General features: G+C 50.5%; 1 protein-coding gene across 1 annotated transcript in view; it reads right to left on the bottom strand.

Annotated features, from left to right (window-relative positions):
* Window positions 1-15,898, bottom strand: part of LOC144771436 (uncharacterized) — a 240,124-nt gene that overhangs the window by 60,132 nt on the left and 164,094 nt on the right. Inside the window, exon 4 of the mRNA XM_078655878.1 lies at window positions 1,595-1,778. Coding sequence (XP_078512004.1) covers window positions 1,595-1,778 — 184 coding nt within the window. The remainder of the gene's footprint in view (window positions 1-1,594; window positions 1,779-15,898) is intronic.

The raw sequence follows: 15,898 nt of genomic DNA, 5'->3' as shown, positions 1-15,898 counted from the left end.
CCGCTAAAGCAGGGCACATCGGGGACTGCCAACACCCAGGAAACGGCCGCTGAAGCAGGCCCAGCAAACCAAGGTGAGCGAGGATAAGCTGAGGCGGCCGCTAACGCGAGCCGCGTGCTAAAACACAAACCGCCGGCATAGAAACCCAGGCAGCGCAGGGGGGAGAAACAGCAATTGAGAAACAAAGGGCGGCCGCTAAAGCAGGCCGCCGAAATACACATAAAATCAAAAAGGAACTTACCCCATAACAAGGCAAACCTACAGCACAGCCAGGCATCAGGCAACCAGCTCAGAAAAAAACCCAACAGGATGTTTGGTTTCTGCACTTCCCCCTTTATCGTCACGTGATGGTGACGTCATCCTGGGGGAAGTGCAAACAGCTCAGCTAGGCTAGGGGTTTCTGTGGAGCAGACTAGCTGCTCACTTGCAAGGAATGGGACGGGGAGACAGGACGAGGCGGCAATGACTTGGTGAAAATGAAAAATATTAAAGCGATGGAAGCCAGTTGATGACTTTGTATTGTACTTAACATCAGTGCGAGGTATTGGGCGGGTTTTCCACCTTTTTAAGAACTGTGTGTAAATGATGAACTGCCGCATCTACAAGCTGGTGGCCAGAGCCTGAGAGAGTACCAGAGAAGTGTCATCTGCACTCAGTTCTTGTTGGAAACAAGTGTTTAACTAGGGGCAAATGTAATTTGAGTATGTTACTCAAAAAGGACGACATATAGGTGCTATAAAAATCTCCATTTTGTCAAAGTGTAAAAAGCGGTAAACATAGCTAAGTAGGCAAATGGTGAAAATATCAACACTCCCAAAGTTTTTCAGGCTTAAAAAATCCGTGCCCTCTTATTTCTAGCATTTCTAACTGCAGAAAATCGAAACATTTTTAATAATTTTGTTAGAAATTAGCCCTAGTTCACACACTGAGCCACCTCCAGGATAATGCGGATAAAACGTAGCGCCTGAAAAATCTGAAAGTAAAATGACTCACTTTTGAACACCAGTGCCTGCATGACAGCTTAAGGCACTAGAAGGCTTTGGTAACGGCTGAAGCAGGCTAGTCAAATGCAAACTGCATGACAAGATGTATAACAGAACATAACATGGCAAGACTTCACATAACATGACAAAACAAGATGTAACATGGCATATGAGAACACGTTAAACAATGGAAAATAGCGTAGCACGAAAAAACCTAGGCTGACATTAGAACATGACAGCATGGTACGTCATAACGTGGCATACAATGACCTAACATGATGTGAAATATACCAAAGATATGTAACATGATGACATAGCACATTATATGACATAACACAACAACTTAACATAGCATGACATGACAATAAGGCCCTGATTCCAAGTTTGTTGGATGGGTTACTCCACCGTGACGGATGTCCAATGGCATATAATGGAACTTGTAATACGGCGACGGGATATCCGTCACGTTTGATGGAGCAAACCGTCTCCAGACTCTCTATTACAGACATGATGTAATGACATTCTGTAGTTAGTTTCATGTCTGAGAAATGGAGACATACGCTGGGGGATAGGATGCATTTCTGTGGTTTTCACACGAGGTTTGTACTCACCAATCTTGTGTATGATCAAGCCAGGTTCATAGCAGAGAGCCGCATGTTTAAACCATGTTTTATTTTCAATGTCAAAGAGAAGGACATCCCCGGGTTGTACATCTTCATCCTTCTCACATGTCACAGTGTGAAATAAATGCTGACGGATATTCAGTTCCAAGAGACCGATCTCGGTTACAACTTTCTAATTGAACGAAATGTAAAAACATAAAAAAGTCGAGTCAAATGAGGGTTGGGGGTTCACTGTCTATTCACTTTTGGAAAAAAAACAACAAAGTGTGCATTGCGTGGAGTTCAACAAAGATTAGGGCTTCACCTTCAGGGATAATGCAGGCCGACCTACACGTCCCCGCAGGGGACACAAGTAAGAGGGTGGCCCCTCACCTGTCTGGCGAACCATTGGTCCACCCTCGAGCTCACACCCCCCCCTACGAGGGGCGGAGCGTTCAAGTGACCCCCGGTTGTCCAGGTAACCAACCGCCCGTAGGATAACGGGGCGCCGTCGCACCCCCAGGGTCCACTGCACAGATCTCCCAGGGATATTGGGCCTCAGCACCCTTTGTGCTTCTGCATAGGGTACTCCTGAGTACCTTTTGCCTCTGAATCATCCTGTAACTCCTCCACAGCCCTGGATGTGGCGACCGTCACAGACAGGGCCCCCCACCAGAGCTAACCTCCTAGATACAGCCTGCTGAGAGAAGGGCTTCCTGAATGTCCAACAGGAATAAATCCATGCCTACTTTGGAAAGGTGGACTCCTTCTTCGTCAAGGCAGCCAGTGGCTTTGGCGTGCAGTTCCCCATGGCGAATGAAGCCAAAACCCATCAGCTCTGCGAACTACCACATTGCGCAATTAACCTTCCTTCGCGCCACTTCTATCGCTTGCCCAGAGCGAGCCCCTAGCCAAACCCGGCGTGTTGTGATCTCAGACCACCATAGTTCGCAAGGTCCTAATAAATTGCTGATCTTGGTGATGTTCGCTTTCATGTCCCTCAGTAGGAACCTTTTACCTAGGATAGGCAGGTCGTGTCCTCCTACGTGCAGAATAAGCACGTCTGGGGGGTGGGCGTTCCCTTGTAATTCTCGTGTTAGCAAGCCCAGCACCCCGCTCCACCGCAAGCCAGCAATTCCTCGCCAAACAAACTTAGTTTTACTAAACCCATGATTCCACTTCCTGCTTCCTGCCCACAGGGCCAACTTGGAGACCCCCTCGTGGCCCAGCACCCAGACCGTTGATCCTGGTAAATAAAGAAAAGTGTTGTATGTAACTTATTTATTCAAACATGCAATAAAACACACTGGTAAAATCACCACACTGCAAAACCAACACCGCAAAACACAGTTCGTGGGACAGGGCCAAGAGGGCCCAACATTCACAGTTGCTGCTACACGTCCCAGAAATAAAACTTAACACATATCCTGTGCTCGCTGAGCACTACCTGCTACTGTCTGGTCTGATGTACCTTTTGTAACAGTCAGAAGACCATCTCCCTAATTGTTTGATGACCTCTACGCGTACCCCTTCAGAGGATGCAGTTGTGGCTGCACCTATGCGGAAAGAGTGGGTGCTGTACTTTTTGCGTAGCGTTGAGACCCCTGCCGTAAACAAGCAAGCATGCAAGACATGTTCCACTTGGTATTTGGTAAGCGGTGTGCCATCTGAATGCAAGAGGAGATATCCCTCACTGGAGGGGCGGATGGCAAGGTAGGCAGTCAGGAGGCTCACGGGGAAAAACTTGGGCGAGCCTAGGCTTTGTAACCAAAGTTCTATCCCCCTTCCCTTCTGATCAGTTTTGGATTGGCGCAGGGTGATCTTGAGCGTGTCCCCCAATACCACAACATCCTGCAGGGACAATGCTACACCTGACGTGTCATTCTTGGATTTGGCAACCAGCTCAGAGATCCTAAAAGCGCCAAAAAATGCTAAACTGAAAGCGGCTGCAAACAAGGCAGACTCGTGAGCGGAGGAAGTGACCTGAGGTAAACACAAGATCATTCTCTGGAGAGTTATAAAATCAATAGGTGATCTGCTGTCGGGCACTTTGGGTTCACCTCTAGCCCACCCTTTTAAAGCTGCCCTAATGACAAATGCCCTGGTAGGGTCCGTCTGTCCTTTCAACTTGGCCTTGTGGCTGATGGCTGCTAGGTGGCCTGAAATCCAAGAATGGCTCTTTTTGTTATCCTTTGCCCACAGGATGAGGGCCTGGACTTTCAATTCTGCTGCCTCGATAGAGTCTTCCCACGGCCCCACAGTGGCACAAAATCTTTTAATACAAGAGATGTATCTATTGTTAGTGCTCGGCGCCAGAGACATCTCCCCCAGGGCCCTCATCCTGTTCACCACTTCAGAAGGTACCAGAGGTGCGCTGGGAAGGGGGTGGCTTCCTCTCTCGCTCTCGGCCAAGCTTCTCGGAACCGTTGCCACTGAAAACGAGAGAGAGCGTCAGCGGCGGTGTTCTTGATACCCTGAATGTGACGCGCCCTGCATTCAACATTATTATAAAGGCAAGTTCGCACCAGCTCGCGCAGCAGACATAGCACCAGGGGGCAACTAGCAGAGTGAGAGTTGATGGCCTGTACTACTGCTAAGTTGTCTGACCACAGCAGGACCCTTTTGGCGGACAGGATAGCCGGCCATAAGTGGAAAGCCACCACGATTGGGAAGAGCTCAAGAACTGTTATCTTAGAGGTAACCTTTTTCTTAATCCAGGCATTGGGCCATTTCTCAGCGCACCATTCCCTGTCTAAGATGGCCCCACAGCCTTGCCTGCCTGAGGAGTCTGTGTACAGGGCAAGGTCAGGGCTGCCCGCCCAGGGGGCCCTCCAAATCACTGCCCCATTGAAATTGTGCAGAAACTCATCCCACATGGCCAGATCGTGTTGAAACCTTTGCTCCGTTTCACCATGTGGTGTTTCTTAGTAATGTTAGCAGTGGCCCTTGCTAGTCTCCTGGCGAAGACCCTACCTGCTGGGATGATTCTGGCAGCAAAATTGAGCAGGCCTAGGATGCCCGTGGATGCAGCCCAGGGAAGCTTTGTCCAGCCCTGCCAGCGCTTGAATCTTGTTGGACAGATCGCGCACCTTCTCCTCTGGTAATCTGGACCAGTGGCGGTTTCTCGTTGAGGGCGTCGGGGCTCCGCCCCCTTTACTTTACCTGACACTGGTCTGCCGCGTGCCGATATAAAAGCACAGTGTTGTGTTTCACTGCTTTGTTTTACATTAAATACACACAGCCTAAACACGAGTCATGTGTTTATTTTTTCAGGGCTTGTACACTGCCTACTGCTCACGGTGCGATGTTACTGCAGTCTATAGTGAGGCTAACGCTGAGTGGTAAGGTCTGCAGCTTTTGCCCGGCTGACGATCTCACAGCCCTGGGGTCTGTGATGTCATCAGCTCGGCAAAAGCATTGAATTCCGGACCAGTCTCCACCCCCTGATGGCGTGAAGATAAAATCAGCCCTGGGCGTTTTGCAGTGAAGCCCTGTAGCTCCGGGGCTTCACGTCAATCAGGGAGTGGAGAATTGGTCACCCCGATCTTTCCCAACTCGTCACTGTGACAAGTTGGGTAAGGGCGGGGTAGAGGCTGCAAACAGTCTGGAAGCCGAGAAATCGAGTCTGCGCAGACTCGAGGTGGCTGCCTGCTTCCCTCTTTGAAGCTTCAGAGTGTCCCACATGGGTTTATGTCAGAGCAGCCAGAAACCAACTTGTGGTCGGACCCAGGCTATGTCTCTAGGATTGTTATGAGCAGGCAAGTTTTGTTGTTTAAGGAGTTCCGAGTTCGTATGAGATTCTTCTTTTTTTTAAAAAGTTTCTTTCATTGTGGCATCTCCTATTTTTACACTCTCTTCTTCCTCCCGAGTTCCTGCGGCTGTCCAAGATTACGACTCCCCTCCCTCCCCTTGCTGCTCACTCTCTCCTTTCAAGCTGGCCCTCCTTCACAGGCTGCCAGCCAGCTCCGTGTTTACGCCTGCAGCGAGAGACTGTGGATAGAAAGCACCCAGCTGGACAGCAGGAGTGAGCTCAGGCAGTGTGTGGGAGAGAACAGGGGGCCAATGGTAGCTGCCTCCGCAAAAGCGCACCAAAGCTGTCAGTTGGCTTTTTTCATTATTCATTCATTAGCACATGAAGTAGACACTTGTGGCAGGACAGGTGGCACAGGGCATGGCAAACAGGTTTTGAAATCATGTTGAGACCGTGGCATTGTGGGGTGGAGAACAGGGCCCTGAGTTGTGAGTGACTGTATGACTTCTAATGGATAATTTCCTTCGTTACATTTACTATGGATGGATGGGAAGGTGAGCGTACTTGTAGAGAAGGGTCCTGCTATTTGAATGGCATCAAGCTGCCTTCTATTTCTCTTGTGAATGGATAAATAGACTAGTGGTGAATAACTCCATTGACTGAGTCACCTAAAGGCATCCAAGTGCGCTCTTGTAAATAGACAAATTAATTGAGGACGAATAGAAATGTAGAGCACTATTTTGTTCTATTTTGTTGAGTACACCTGCCAGTGTAAAGGTGGTCCCTGGTCCTCTTATGAATAGGTTGACAAATGACTGAATGAATATACTTTATAGCATGGCTAAGTTGAGTGAAAGGCTCAGGGTGCACCTCTTCCTGAAAGGATGAATAGGTTTGTACGGAATGATGCAATCGAGTTGCCTTAAAGTGCCTCTAGGTTTTCTTGTAAATGGATGGATAGGGTGGCTTATTAATGTATAGATTGCTCTATAAACGTTCTTGCTTCCTCAGATTTGCTTCAAAATGCCCCATTTGCCCACTTACTTTCCTGGCGGTCAGCCTCTCTTGCTTCCCTTTAGGGCACTCATCTCGAAGTTTTACACCCTGCCACTTTCAAATTTCACCAGCCGCCACTGATCTGGACTCCCCCGCCACCGTGTCAATCTCTATTCCCAAGAAAGTCAGGATTTGAGCTGGCCCCACTGTCTTACCAGGGGCAAGGGGGACCCCCAGGTAGTCTGTAAGGAGAACAAAATCTGCCAGGGCCTGTGAGCACAGCTGTGTCCCGTCACTCCCGATAAACAAAAAGTCATCCAAGTAATGAGTCACCCCTTCTAGTCAAGTCATAGAATTTATATAGCGCACTACATACCCAGAGGGTCTCAAGGCGCTTAGAAGGGGAGGAGGATTACTTGTCAAATATCCACGTTTTAAGTAGCTTTCTGAATGCTAGATGGTTCTGGGTAAGGCGAAGGTAAGCGGGGAGTGAGTTCCATGTTTTAGCAGCCAGGTATGAGAAGGATCTGCCTCCCATGGTGGTCTTGTTGATGCGAGGTACCGTGGCGAGGGCTTGGCTGGAAGATCGTAGTTGGCGGGAGGGGGTGTAGAAGGACAGTCGTGAGTTGAGGCATTCTGGTCCGATGTCGTAGAGTGATTTGTGTGCGTGGGTTAGCAGTCGGAAAGTGATCCTCTTATTGACGGGTAGCCAATGGAGGTCTTTAAGGTGACCAGAGATGTGTTCGTTGCGTGGGATGTCTAATATGATCCTGGCTGAGGCGTTTTGGATTCGTTGGAGTTTCTTCTGGAGTTTAGCGGTAGTGCCTGCGTAGAGGGTGTTTCCGTAGTCCAGTCGGCTCGTGACCAGAGCATGGGTGACTGTTTTCCTTGTTTCGGTGGGGATCCAGCGAAATGTTTTTCTGAGCATGCGAAGAATGTTGAAGCAGGAAGAGGATACGGCGCTGACTTGTCTGTTCATTGAGAGTGAAGAATCCAGGATGACGCCTAGGTTACGTGCGTGGTCTGTCGGGATGGGTGCTTTTCCGAGAGCTTCCGGCCACCAGGAGTCGTCCCATGCAGAGGGGGATGTACCTAAGATGAGGACTTCTGTTTTGTCTGAGTTCAGTTTCAGACGGCTTTGTTTCATCCATTCGGCAACTTCTTTCATTCCTTCGTGTAGGTTAGTTTTGGCGGTGCTAGGGTCATTGGTGAGAGAAAGGATTAGTTGAGTGTCATCCGCGTAAGAGATGATGTTGAGGTTGTGTTGGCGGGCGATGGCCGCGAGGGGGCTCATGTAAACGTTGAAGAGGGTGGGGCTGAGTGAGGATCCTTGTGGTACGCCACAGATGACTTCAGTGGTCTCGGACTTGAATGGTGGAAGGCGGACTCTCTGGGTTCTTCCGGAGAGGAACGAGGTGATCCATTCAAGTGCTTTTCCTTGGATTCCGATGTTATTGAGGCGTTGTAAAAGGGTGCTGTGGCAGACTGTGTCGAATGCTGCAGAGAGGTCGAGGAGGATGAGGGCGACTGTGTCTCCATTGTCCAGTAGAGTTCGAATGTCGTCTGTTGCTGCGATGAGGGCGGTCTCAGTGCTGTGTTTTGCTCGGAAGCCGGATTGTGAGGGGTCGAGGGATTTGTTGGCTTCGAGGAAGGCGGTGAGCTGGTTGTTGACCGCTTTCTCGATGACTTTGGCCGGGAATGGAAGGAGCGAGATGGGGCGGTAATTTTTGAGTTCGGTGGGGTCCGCTGTGGGTTTTTTCAGAAGGGCGGTGAGTTCAGCGTGTTTCCAGTCTTCCGGGAAGGTGGCGGAGTTGAGGGAGCAGTTGATGACATCTCGGAGGTGCGGTGCTATGACGGAGTCTGCTTTGTTGAAGATGTGGTGAGGACATGGGTCTGTGGGGGATCCTGAGTGGATGGAATTCATCAGGCGGATTGTGTCCTCAGTGGAGATTGGGTTCCAGTCGTTAAGGGTGTTCACGGGGGGAGAATGTTCAGCAGATGGTAGGGTGGGTTGGTTTCCGGGTTGGTTGTCGAAGCTGTTGTGGATGTCTGCAATCTTGTTGTGGAAGAATGAGGCTAGGGAGTCGCAGAGGGCTTGGGAGGGGGTGATGTTGTTGGAGTTGGCCAAAGGGTTGGTGAATTCCTTGACGATGTTGAAAAGTTCCTTGCTGTTGTGGGCGTTGTTGTCAAGTCGATCCTTGAATGCTGTTTTCTTGGCCTTCCGGATTAGTTGGTGGTGAGTGCGGGTGGCGTTTTTGAGGGCGTCCTTGGTGCTAGTGGTTGGTTCTTTTATCCAGGCCTTTTTAAGGGAGCGGCAGAGTTTCTTGGACTTCTTAAGATCATCGTTGAACCATGAGGCCTTTTTGCTGCCAGGTTTGCTTTGACGTTTTTTCAGTGGTGCTACGGTGTCGGCGGTGTTGGATAACCATAGGGTGAAGTTGGCGGCGGCTTCGTTTGCGTTAGAAGAGTGGGCTGGGGCGTTTAGAAGGAGCGAGGCGGAGATCTGGTCCGAGGTGATTTTGTTCCAGTTTCTTTGCAGAGTTGGTTGGAGGTGGTTGGTGGGTTTCGGCTTGTTGTAGGTGAAGTGAACGCAGCTGTGGTCAGTCCAGAGTAGGTCCGTAGTGTGGCTGAAGGAGACATGATTGCTGGAGGTGAAGATGGGGTCGAGTGTGTGACCTGCGATGTGGGTGGGGGAAGTGACCAATTGTTTAAGTCCGAGGTTGGCGAGGTTGTCTAAGAGGGTGGCGGTGTTGCGGTCGTTGATCTTTTCGAGGTGAAAGTTGAGGTCTCCCAGAAGGATGTAGTCTTTGGAGGGGAGCGCGTGTGGGGTGATGAAGTCCGTGATGTCTTCACTGAATTTTGCGCGGGGTCCTGGTGGTCTGTAGAGGAGGGTGCCTCTGAGTGTGGTCTTGGGGTCGATGTGGATCTGGAAGTGAAGGTGTTCGGAGTTAGCGAGGTTGGCGTCAGAGCTGGTTGAGATGCGGATTGATTTCTTATGGACGATGGCGATTCCTCCTCCTGTGTGGTTGGCGCGGTCCTTGCGTGTGATCTTATAGTCTACACCGTATGTGTCTTGGAGTGCCCATTGCAGGAAACAACTGAAACCTTTGAAGTACGCACAGGACACTGTGCACCTCATGGGCATGCATTTGTCAAAGTAAAACATGCCGTTGAGCTTGAAACCTAGCAGGTGATAGCTGCTCGGGTGGACTGGTTATAACCTAAAAGCTGATTCAATGTCTGCTTTTGCTAACCAGGCCCCTCTGCCCGCTCTCCTGACTAGATCCAATGCTACATCCAGCGTGGCATAAGACACAGAGCATGCTCCCTCCTCTAGCCCGTCGTTGACCGAAGTCCCTTTAGGGTAGGAAAGGTGGTGGATAAGTCTAAAGGCACCTGGTTCTTTTTTGGGCATGACCCCCAGGGGCGATACAACAAAATTCTCTAGGGGAGGGTGCAGGAAAGGACCTCCTATCCTGTTCAGCGATCTCTCTTTCTCCACCTTCGCCCTCAGAACATCTGGTAGTTCCTTGGCAGATCTAAGGTTGTCAGCGTCCCTGCTTCCCAGAGCACCTGTGAAAGGGATCCTAAAGCCTTTGTGGAAACCAAATAAACAGTGCTTAGAAACGGCATGAGAGCCTTATGAAGCGTTATATAAAAGGCAAAATATTATTACAAGTACTAAAGCACTTGATTTATATCTTTGAGCTACTCATCCTCGCCACAAGCACTGCAGTTATTTTGTTTTATTTTTTGTACTTATCGAACACATATAGATGTAATTCATTGCCCTAGGGCAGACCTAGAGGCTGGAATTGTTAGCATTTTTGTCTATTCACCAAATGAGTAGTGCATCCCCTGCATGGGAAAAGAATGCGAAAACAAATGATGGAGCCGGCGCTGCACGCACATTAACACAAAAAGGGGAGGGAGGTAAAGCCCTCTGCTGAGCAGCAGGTGAGGGACAAGTGACTTCATCTAAAAGGTTCAAGGTAGAAAACCTGCTCCCGGTCCACAAGGAAGAGGTCAGCCAGTCATGAATCCTGCCATCAGTGCTCAATCAGAATTGGTTGATCTACAGGTAACCTACAAATATAAACGTGTGTATTGTATTGGAATAGAAATGACCCCTGCCTGGCACATGGGCTTGTTTCCCTGTCCTGCACTGATTTTTAGCCATCCACTACAGCTGCGTGGCTGCTGAGCAGCAAGACCAGCTGCGACCCGTCCACAGGGGTGAAGGGGCCACGCCCTCTCACCTTTTCAGGAGTAGGATGGTGTCTGTCAGGCTGAGCAAAGGCCAGCCTGACAGACACTCTTCTGTTCAGGTCAGGCAGTCAGGAGCTAGACATGTGCTACATGCGAAGGCTCCTTGGTGTGTGCGCTAATCTTTGCCACGCATCGATTTCACAATCGTGGATGTGACCACCTCAGCCTGGCAAAAGTGCCTCGTGGCCCTTTCCCTCAAGACGAGTGGGAGTAAAACTAATAGCCTTGGACTGAGCACTTCGATTTTAAGCCCTGAAGTGCCCAGGGCTGGGCGTCAATTAGTGACAGCAACTCTCAAGGACCCCATCCCACTCTGACGATTGATAGGGCCGGACTGGGATCTCAAAGCAGCCCTGGCAAATTTCAGCAGACCAGCCCCTGTCAGGCGCGTAGCGAGCGAGCGCAGCGAGCGAGCTCGACCGCTACTAGGAGGGTTTGGGGGGGTTTTCCCCCAAGAAAATTTAGGAAAACGACACACCAAAATGGTGAATTTTACAGCAAATTTTTCATTACATATTCAAATATATCAACTTTCAAAGCACAGTAAATAGTAGATGATGACCTTAAAGAACACCAGGTTACCCACCCAGTCATATGTACCCATGGACATTCTTTCAGAGAGCACGAAAAATAGACACAAGACGTGAATCAGAAAGAACAAAGTAAAAGTGAGACCAGCCCCCCCACATGGTGTGTAGCGAGCAAGCGCAGTGAGCAACCACTACTAGGGGGAGTTTGGGAGGTACAACTTGTCCCCCCCCAAAAAAATTGAGAGATAGAAAGGCCAAAACAAAACATTTTTCAACACATTTTTCATTACATATTAGATTGTATTAACAAGCATAGTAAATTGTCACTCATGTTGTCACACATTAAGCACTGACGTGATGTCACACATGAGCACACAGGCCACTGACTGAGGCCAGAAACTGTGGAAATGTCACACATAAGCACCTAGGCACTGACCCAGGCCTGGTCACACCACCAAGCCAGTAAGCATGCAAAGGTCACAAATAAGCACCCAGGCCGTAAGCATGGAAATGTCACACATGAGCCTACAGGTCACTGAGGCCAGAAACTATGGAAATAGCAAACATAATTAAGCACCCAGGCCAGAAAGCATGGAAACGTCACACATAAGCACCCAGGCTGACAGAAGGCATGGAAATGTCTCAAATGGCACCCTGTCCAGAAAGCAGGAAAAATTAACACAAAGGCCTTGGCCTTGACTTGACACATCTTTAAATAGCCTACTTAAGTGGGTGGCACAATATGTGTTGCAGGTCCACTAACAGCATTTAATGTACAGTCCCTGGGTACACGTAGAACCACATTCTAGGGACTTAGAAGTAAATTAAAATTACCAATTCGGTGTAAGCCAATTTTACCATGTATGAAAGGAAAGAGCGCAAGCACTTTAGCACTGGTTAGTGGTGGTAAAGTGCACTAAGCCCTAAGAGCCAACAAAAATGGCCTGTTTTGATGTAATAAAGCAGATAAAACCGGATTTTAATTTGGAGGAATCTGAGGGTGACAGGGACTTATCTAACCATGTCTCAGCAGTCAGTATGAACAATATGTATCTAAAAAACATTTTACGGGGTGTGGCCAAGATGGCGACCTAACCAGACGTTAGATCGAGAGGCTCCCCGGCCCTGAACCCCTATTAGCCCCTAAATACCGCCTCTACCCCTCTGAGCACCACCATCCTCCCGATAACACAGGGGAGAGCAGCGCTAGCACACTCGGCGAGCTCCGGTTGCTTGGGCTGACCTGCCGGTGAGGACCGAGTCCCGCCCGGAGCTGCGCTGTCTTCACGCCGTGCGGCGATCGGTCGGCGGGACCCGAACAGACTCCGACTGCAGGGGAGTACAGACGAGTGGTGGCTGTTGGAGGCTGCTGAGGGCCACGCTGCCCCGGAGGCCGCGTCGGGACCTGCTAACCGGCGGCTACGATTGCGAGGAGCGACGACGAGGCCGGACACCCGCGACGAGGCAGGTCGCGGAAATCGAGGCCCCGGTCTCGGGCCTAGCCGGGGTGGGATGAGGGAGCCCCCGGCGCCCTGGGAGAGTCAAAGGTCCGGAGCCGGGAGGCCAAGCAACCCACCCCACCCCGGATTCTGGTGTGCTGCCGCCGGGAGACTGCCGCGCCCTGCAGCCGGGCCGGAGCGGTTCTTCCGGCTGTACAGGGTTCAACACCCAAATCGAGGCCCCGGACGTGCGGCCTAGAGAACACAGCGCTCGGCTGAGGCAGGGAGGAGTTCCCCGTGGATCGGGACCTGAAAGCACCCTGAGGCGCCGCACGCCGAGACCACCTACGATGCTGAGGGACGCAAAGGGACCGGATCTGGCGGCCTACCACGCAGACGGTCAGCGGCTGCCGAGGAGGACTGTGACTGCCACGGGACTCGGCTGCGGCCACCCACACGGTGAGCGGCCGCCTTTTTGGCGGGGGCCTTCCAGGGGGGGGGCGGTATACTCATCTTCCCTGGCACATAGACGGAGCGCGTCTCAACTGGCGCTGCCCCCCCCCGCTTGTGTGGAAAAGCACGGCCGGGCCCCACTGACGCCCTCGGGGACCTGCGCCGCCTCGCTGACCGGCGAACCCCCTAGCCGAGTGGCCCTGCCCGCCGCCTTTTCCGGCAAACCTCGTGGGCTCTGAACTTGCCGGGCCCCCCCTCGCCGGGCGGCCTGGTGGCCCTGACTGGACACCCAGCTGCTTGCCGTGCCCTGCTTCCCACCTCATCTGGCGCACCGCGTGGGGGCGGACTGTGCGGAGGAACCCACTCACCTGGTCGCCCCGCCACCCTGACTAGACCACAGACTGCTTGCCCTGCCCCGGCGGGGACCTTCCCGCACACCCTGCGCCACTGAGAGGCGCAAGACTATGGCTAACAACAACCGCAGGGCTGGCCGCACGATCCCTGACATGCTGGCCAAGACCGCAACGAAGGGGGACAAGACACGCACGCCTCCCTCGCCCACCGCCCTGTCAGATGCAGCGCTGCGGGACGACGGGGGTGCTCCAATTACGAGGGCATTCCTGGAGTCCCTGTTCAACACGCTGCGTGATGATTTCATGACCCTGAAACAGGAGCTGGCGGTATACAACCTTTACAACGCAACTTTTACCACGACCTACCATTACCACGCATTTTTTACAACGCAGGATCCATTACAACGCATACCATTACCACGCATGTATTTACAACGCAGGTACTTTTACAACGCATACCATTACAACGTAAGTATTGGTAAGTATATTTTTTTATTAAAAATATTATTTGGGTTTTTGGTAAAGGGGTATTTTTAGGGTTCAGGGTCAGTTTTGGGTTTTTGGGTAAAGGGGTATTTTTAGGGTTCAGGGTCAGTTTTCAGTTTTTGGGTAAAGGGGTATTTTTAGGGTTTAGGGTCAGTTTTCAGTTTTTGGGTAAAGGGGTATTTTTAGGGTTTAGGGTCAGTTTTCAGTTTTTGGGTAAAGGGGTATTTTTAGGGTTTAGGGTCAGTTTTCAGTTTTTGGGTAAAGGGATATTTTTAGGGTTTAGGGTCAGTTTTCAGTTTTTGGGTAAAGGGGTATTTTTAGGGTTCAGGGTCAGTTTTCAGTTTTTGGGTAAAGGGGTATTTTTAGGGTTCAGGGTCAGTTTTAAGTTTTTGGGTAAAGGGGTATTTTTAGGGTTCAGGGTCAGTTTTCAGTTTTTGGGTAAAGGGGTATTTTTAGGGTTTAGGGTCAGTTTTCAGTTTTTGGGTAAAGGGGTATTTTTAGGGTTCAGGGTCAGTTTTCAGTTTTTGGGTAAAGGGGTATTTTTAGGGTTCAGGGTCAGTTTTTAGTTTTTGGGTAAAGGGGTATTTTTAGGGTTCAGGGTCAGTTTTGGGTTTTTGGGTAAAGGGGTATTTTTAGGGTTCAGGGTCAGTTTTGGGTTTTTGGGTAAAGGGGTATTTTAAGGGTTCAGGGTCAGTTTTGGGTTTTTGGGTAAAAGGGGTATTTTTTGGGTTCAGGGTCAGTTTTGGGTTTTTGGGTAAAAGGGTAGAGGGTAAAAATTAAATATAATTAAATTTAAATTAAATTAAATTAAATTAATTAAATTAAATTAAATTACATTATATTAATTTTAATTAAATTAAATATTAAAAAATATTATATACTTACCAATACTTACGTTGTAATTGTATGCGTTGTAAAGGTATATGCGTTGTAAATACATGCGTGGTAATGGTATGCGTTGTAATGGATCCTGCGTTGTAAAAAATGCGTGGTAATGGTAGGCGTGGTAAAAGTATGCGTTGTAACGTCATACATCCGGAGCTGGCCGGGGAGCAACGCGAACTACGCAGAGATGTGGATGGCCTGGGGGAGAGGGTGGCGGCGGTAGAATCCGCGGACCTGGCTCGCAGTGAGGAGGTGGAATTCCTGAGGCAAGAGGTGCTCCAACTCTGGGAACAGCAAGTGGACCTTCAGGCACACACAGAGGACCTCGAGAACCGTTCTCGGAGGAACAACGTTCGCGTCCGAGGAGTTCCATTAAACGCCGAGGGAAACAGCGTCGCCTGCTACCTACAAGACCTCTTCCGGGAGATTCTTGGAGAACCAGCCGAATTCGAGGTCCGAATTGACCGGGCACACAGAGTGGGACCAGCGCGGCGATCTGCAGCCCCCCCACCAGACATTCTAGCCTTCCTCCCGGACTTTCCCTTAAAGGAACGCATCCTACGTGAAGCACGCCTGAAACAACCGCTACAATTCCGAGGCCACGCGGTTGCACTGTTTCAAGACCTCTCAGCCATTACACTCCAAAAGCGGAGGTCCTTCCGCCCGGTCACGTCCTTCCTCCAGGCCAAGTAGATACCATACTCTTGGGGTCACCCTTTCCGGATTATTTTCAAGTGGCAGGGAACCCTGCACCAGATGCGCTCCCTACGAGAAGCCTGCACCCTGGTAAATATTGAGCTGGAGGAGGAGACCATGCTTGGGGAACAGTCGTCCCAACGCTTGCGAGAGGGACCCGCATCATCGCGGGCCGATGGATGGCAACGGGTGAGACGACGTCGCCCTCCCAAGAAAGGCCTTAAACCCGACCCTGAGACATTGGCCCATGAGCGAGCAGCAGCCATCCAGGAGGTGGTAAAAGACACGTCGAGTGATGATTGACATGTTGCAGTTTGGGGGTAGACATAATGCACTGCATCCACACGGGGGGGAGGGAAGGGCTGGGGAGCCGCGGGGCTGACACCACCACATTCCCTACCTGACACTGGAAGTTATTGGTTGCTAAGGCCACGTTGCCCACTACTGATTTGACC

The sequence above is a fragment of the Lissotriton helveticus genome, chromosome 8 (assembly GCF_964261635.1).
Source record: "Lissotriton helveticus chromosome 8, aLisHel1.1, whole genome shotgun sequence".
Taxonomy (NCBI): domain Eukaryota; kingdom Metazoa; phylum Chordata; class Amphibia; order Caudata; family Salamandridae; genus Lissotriton; species Lissotriton helveticus.
Note: the sequence above shows the minus strand (reverse complement) of the source record. Positions and strands in the feature narration are given on the sequence as shown.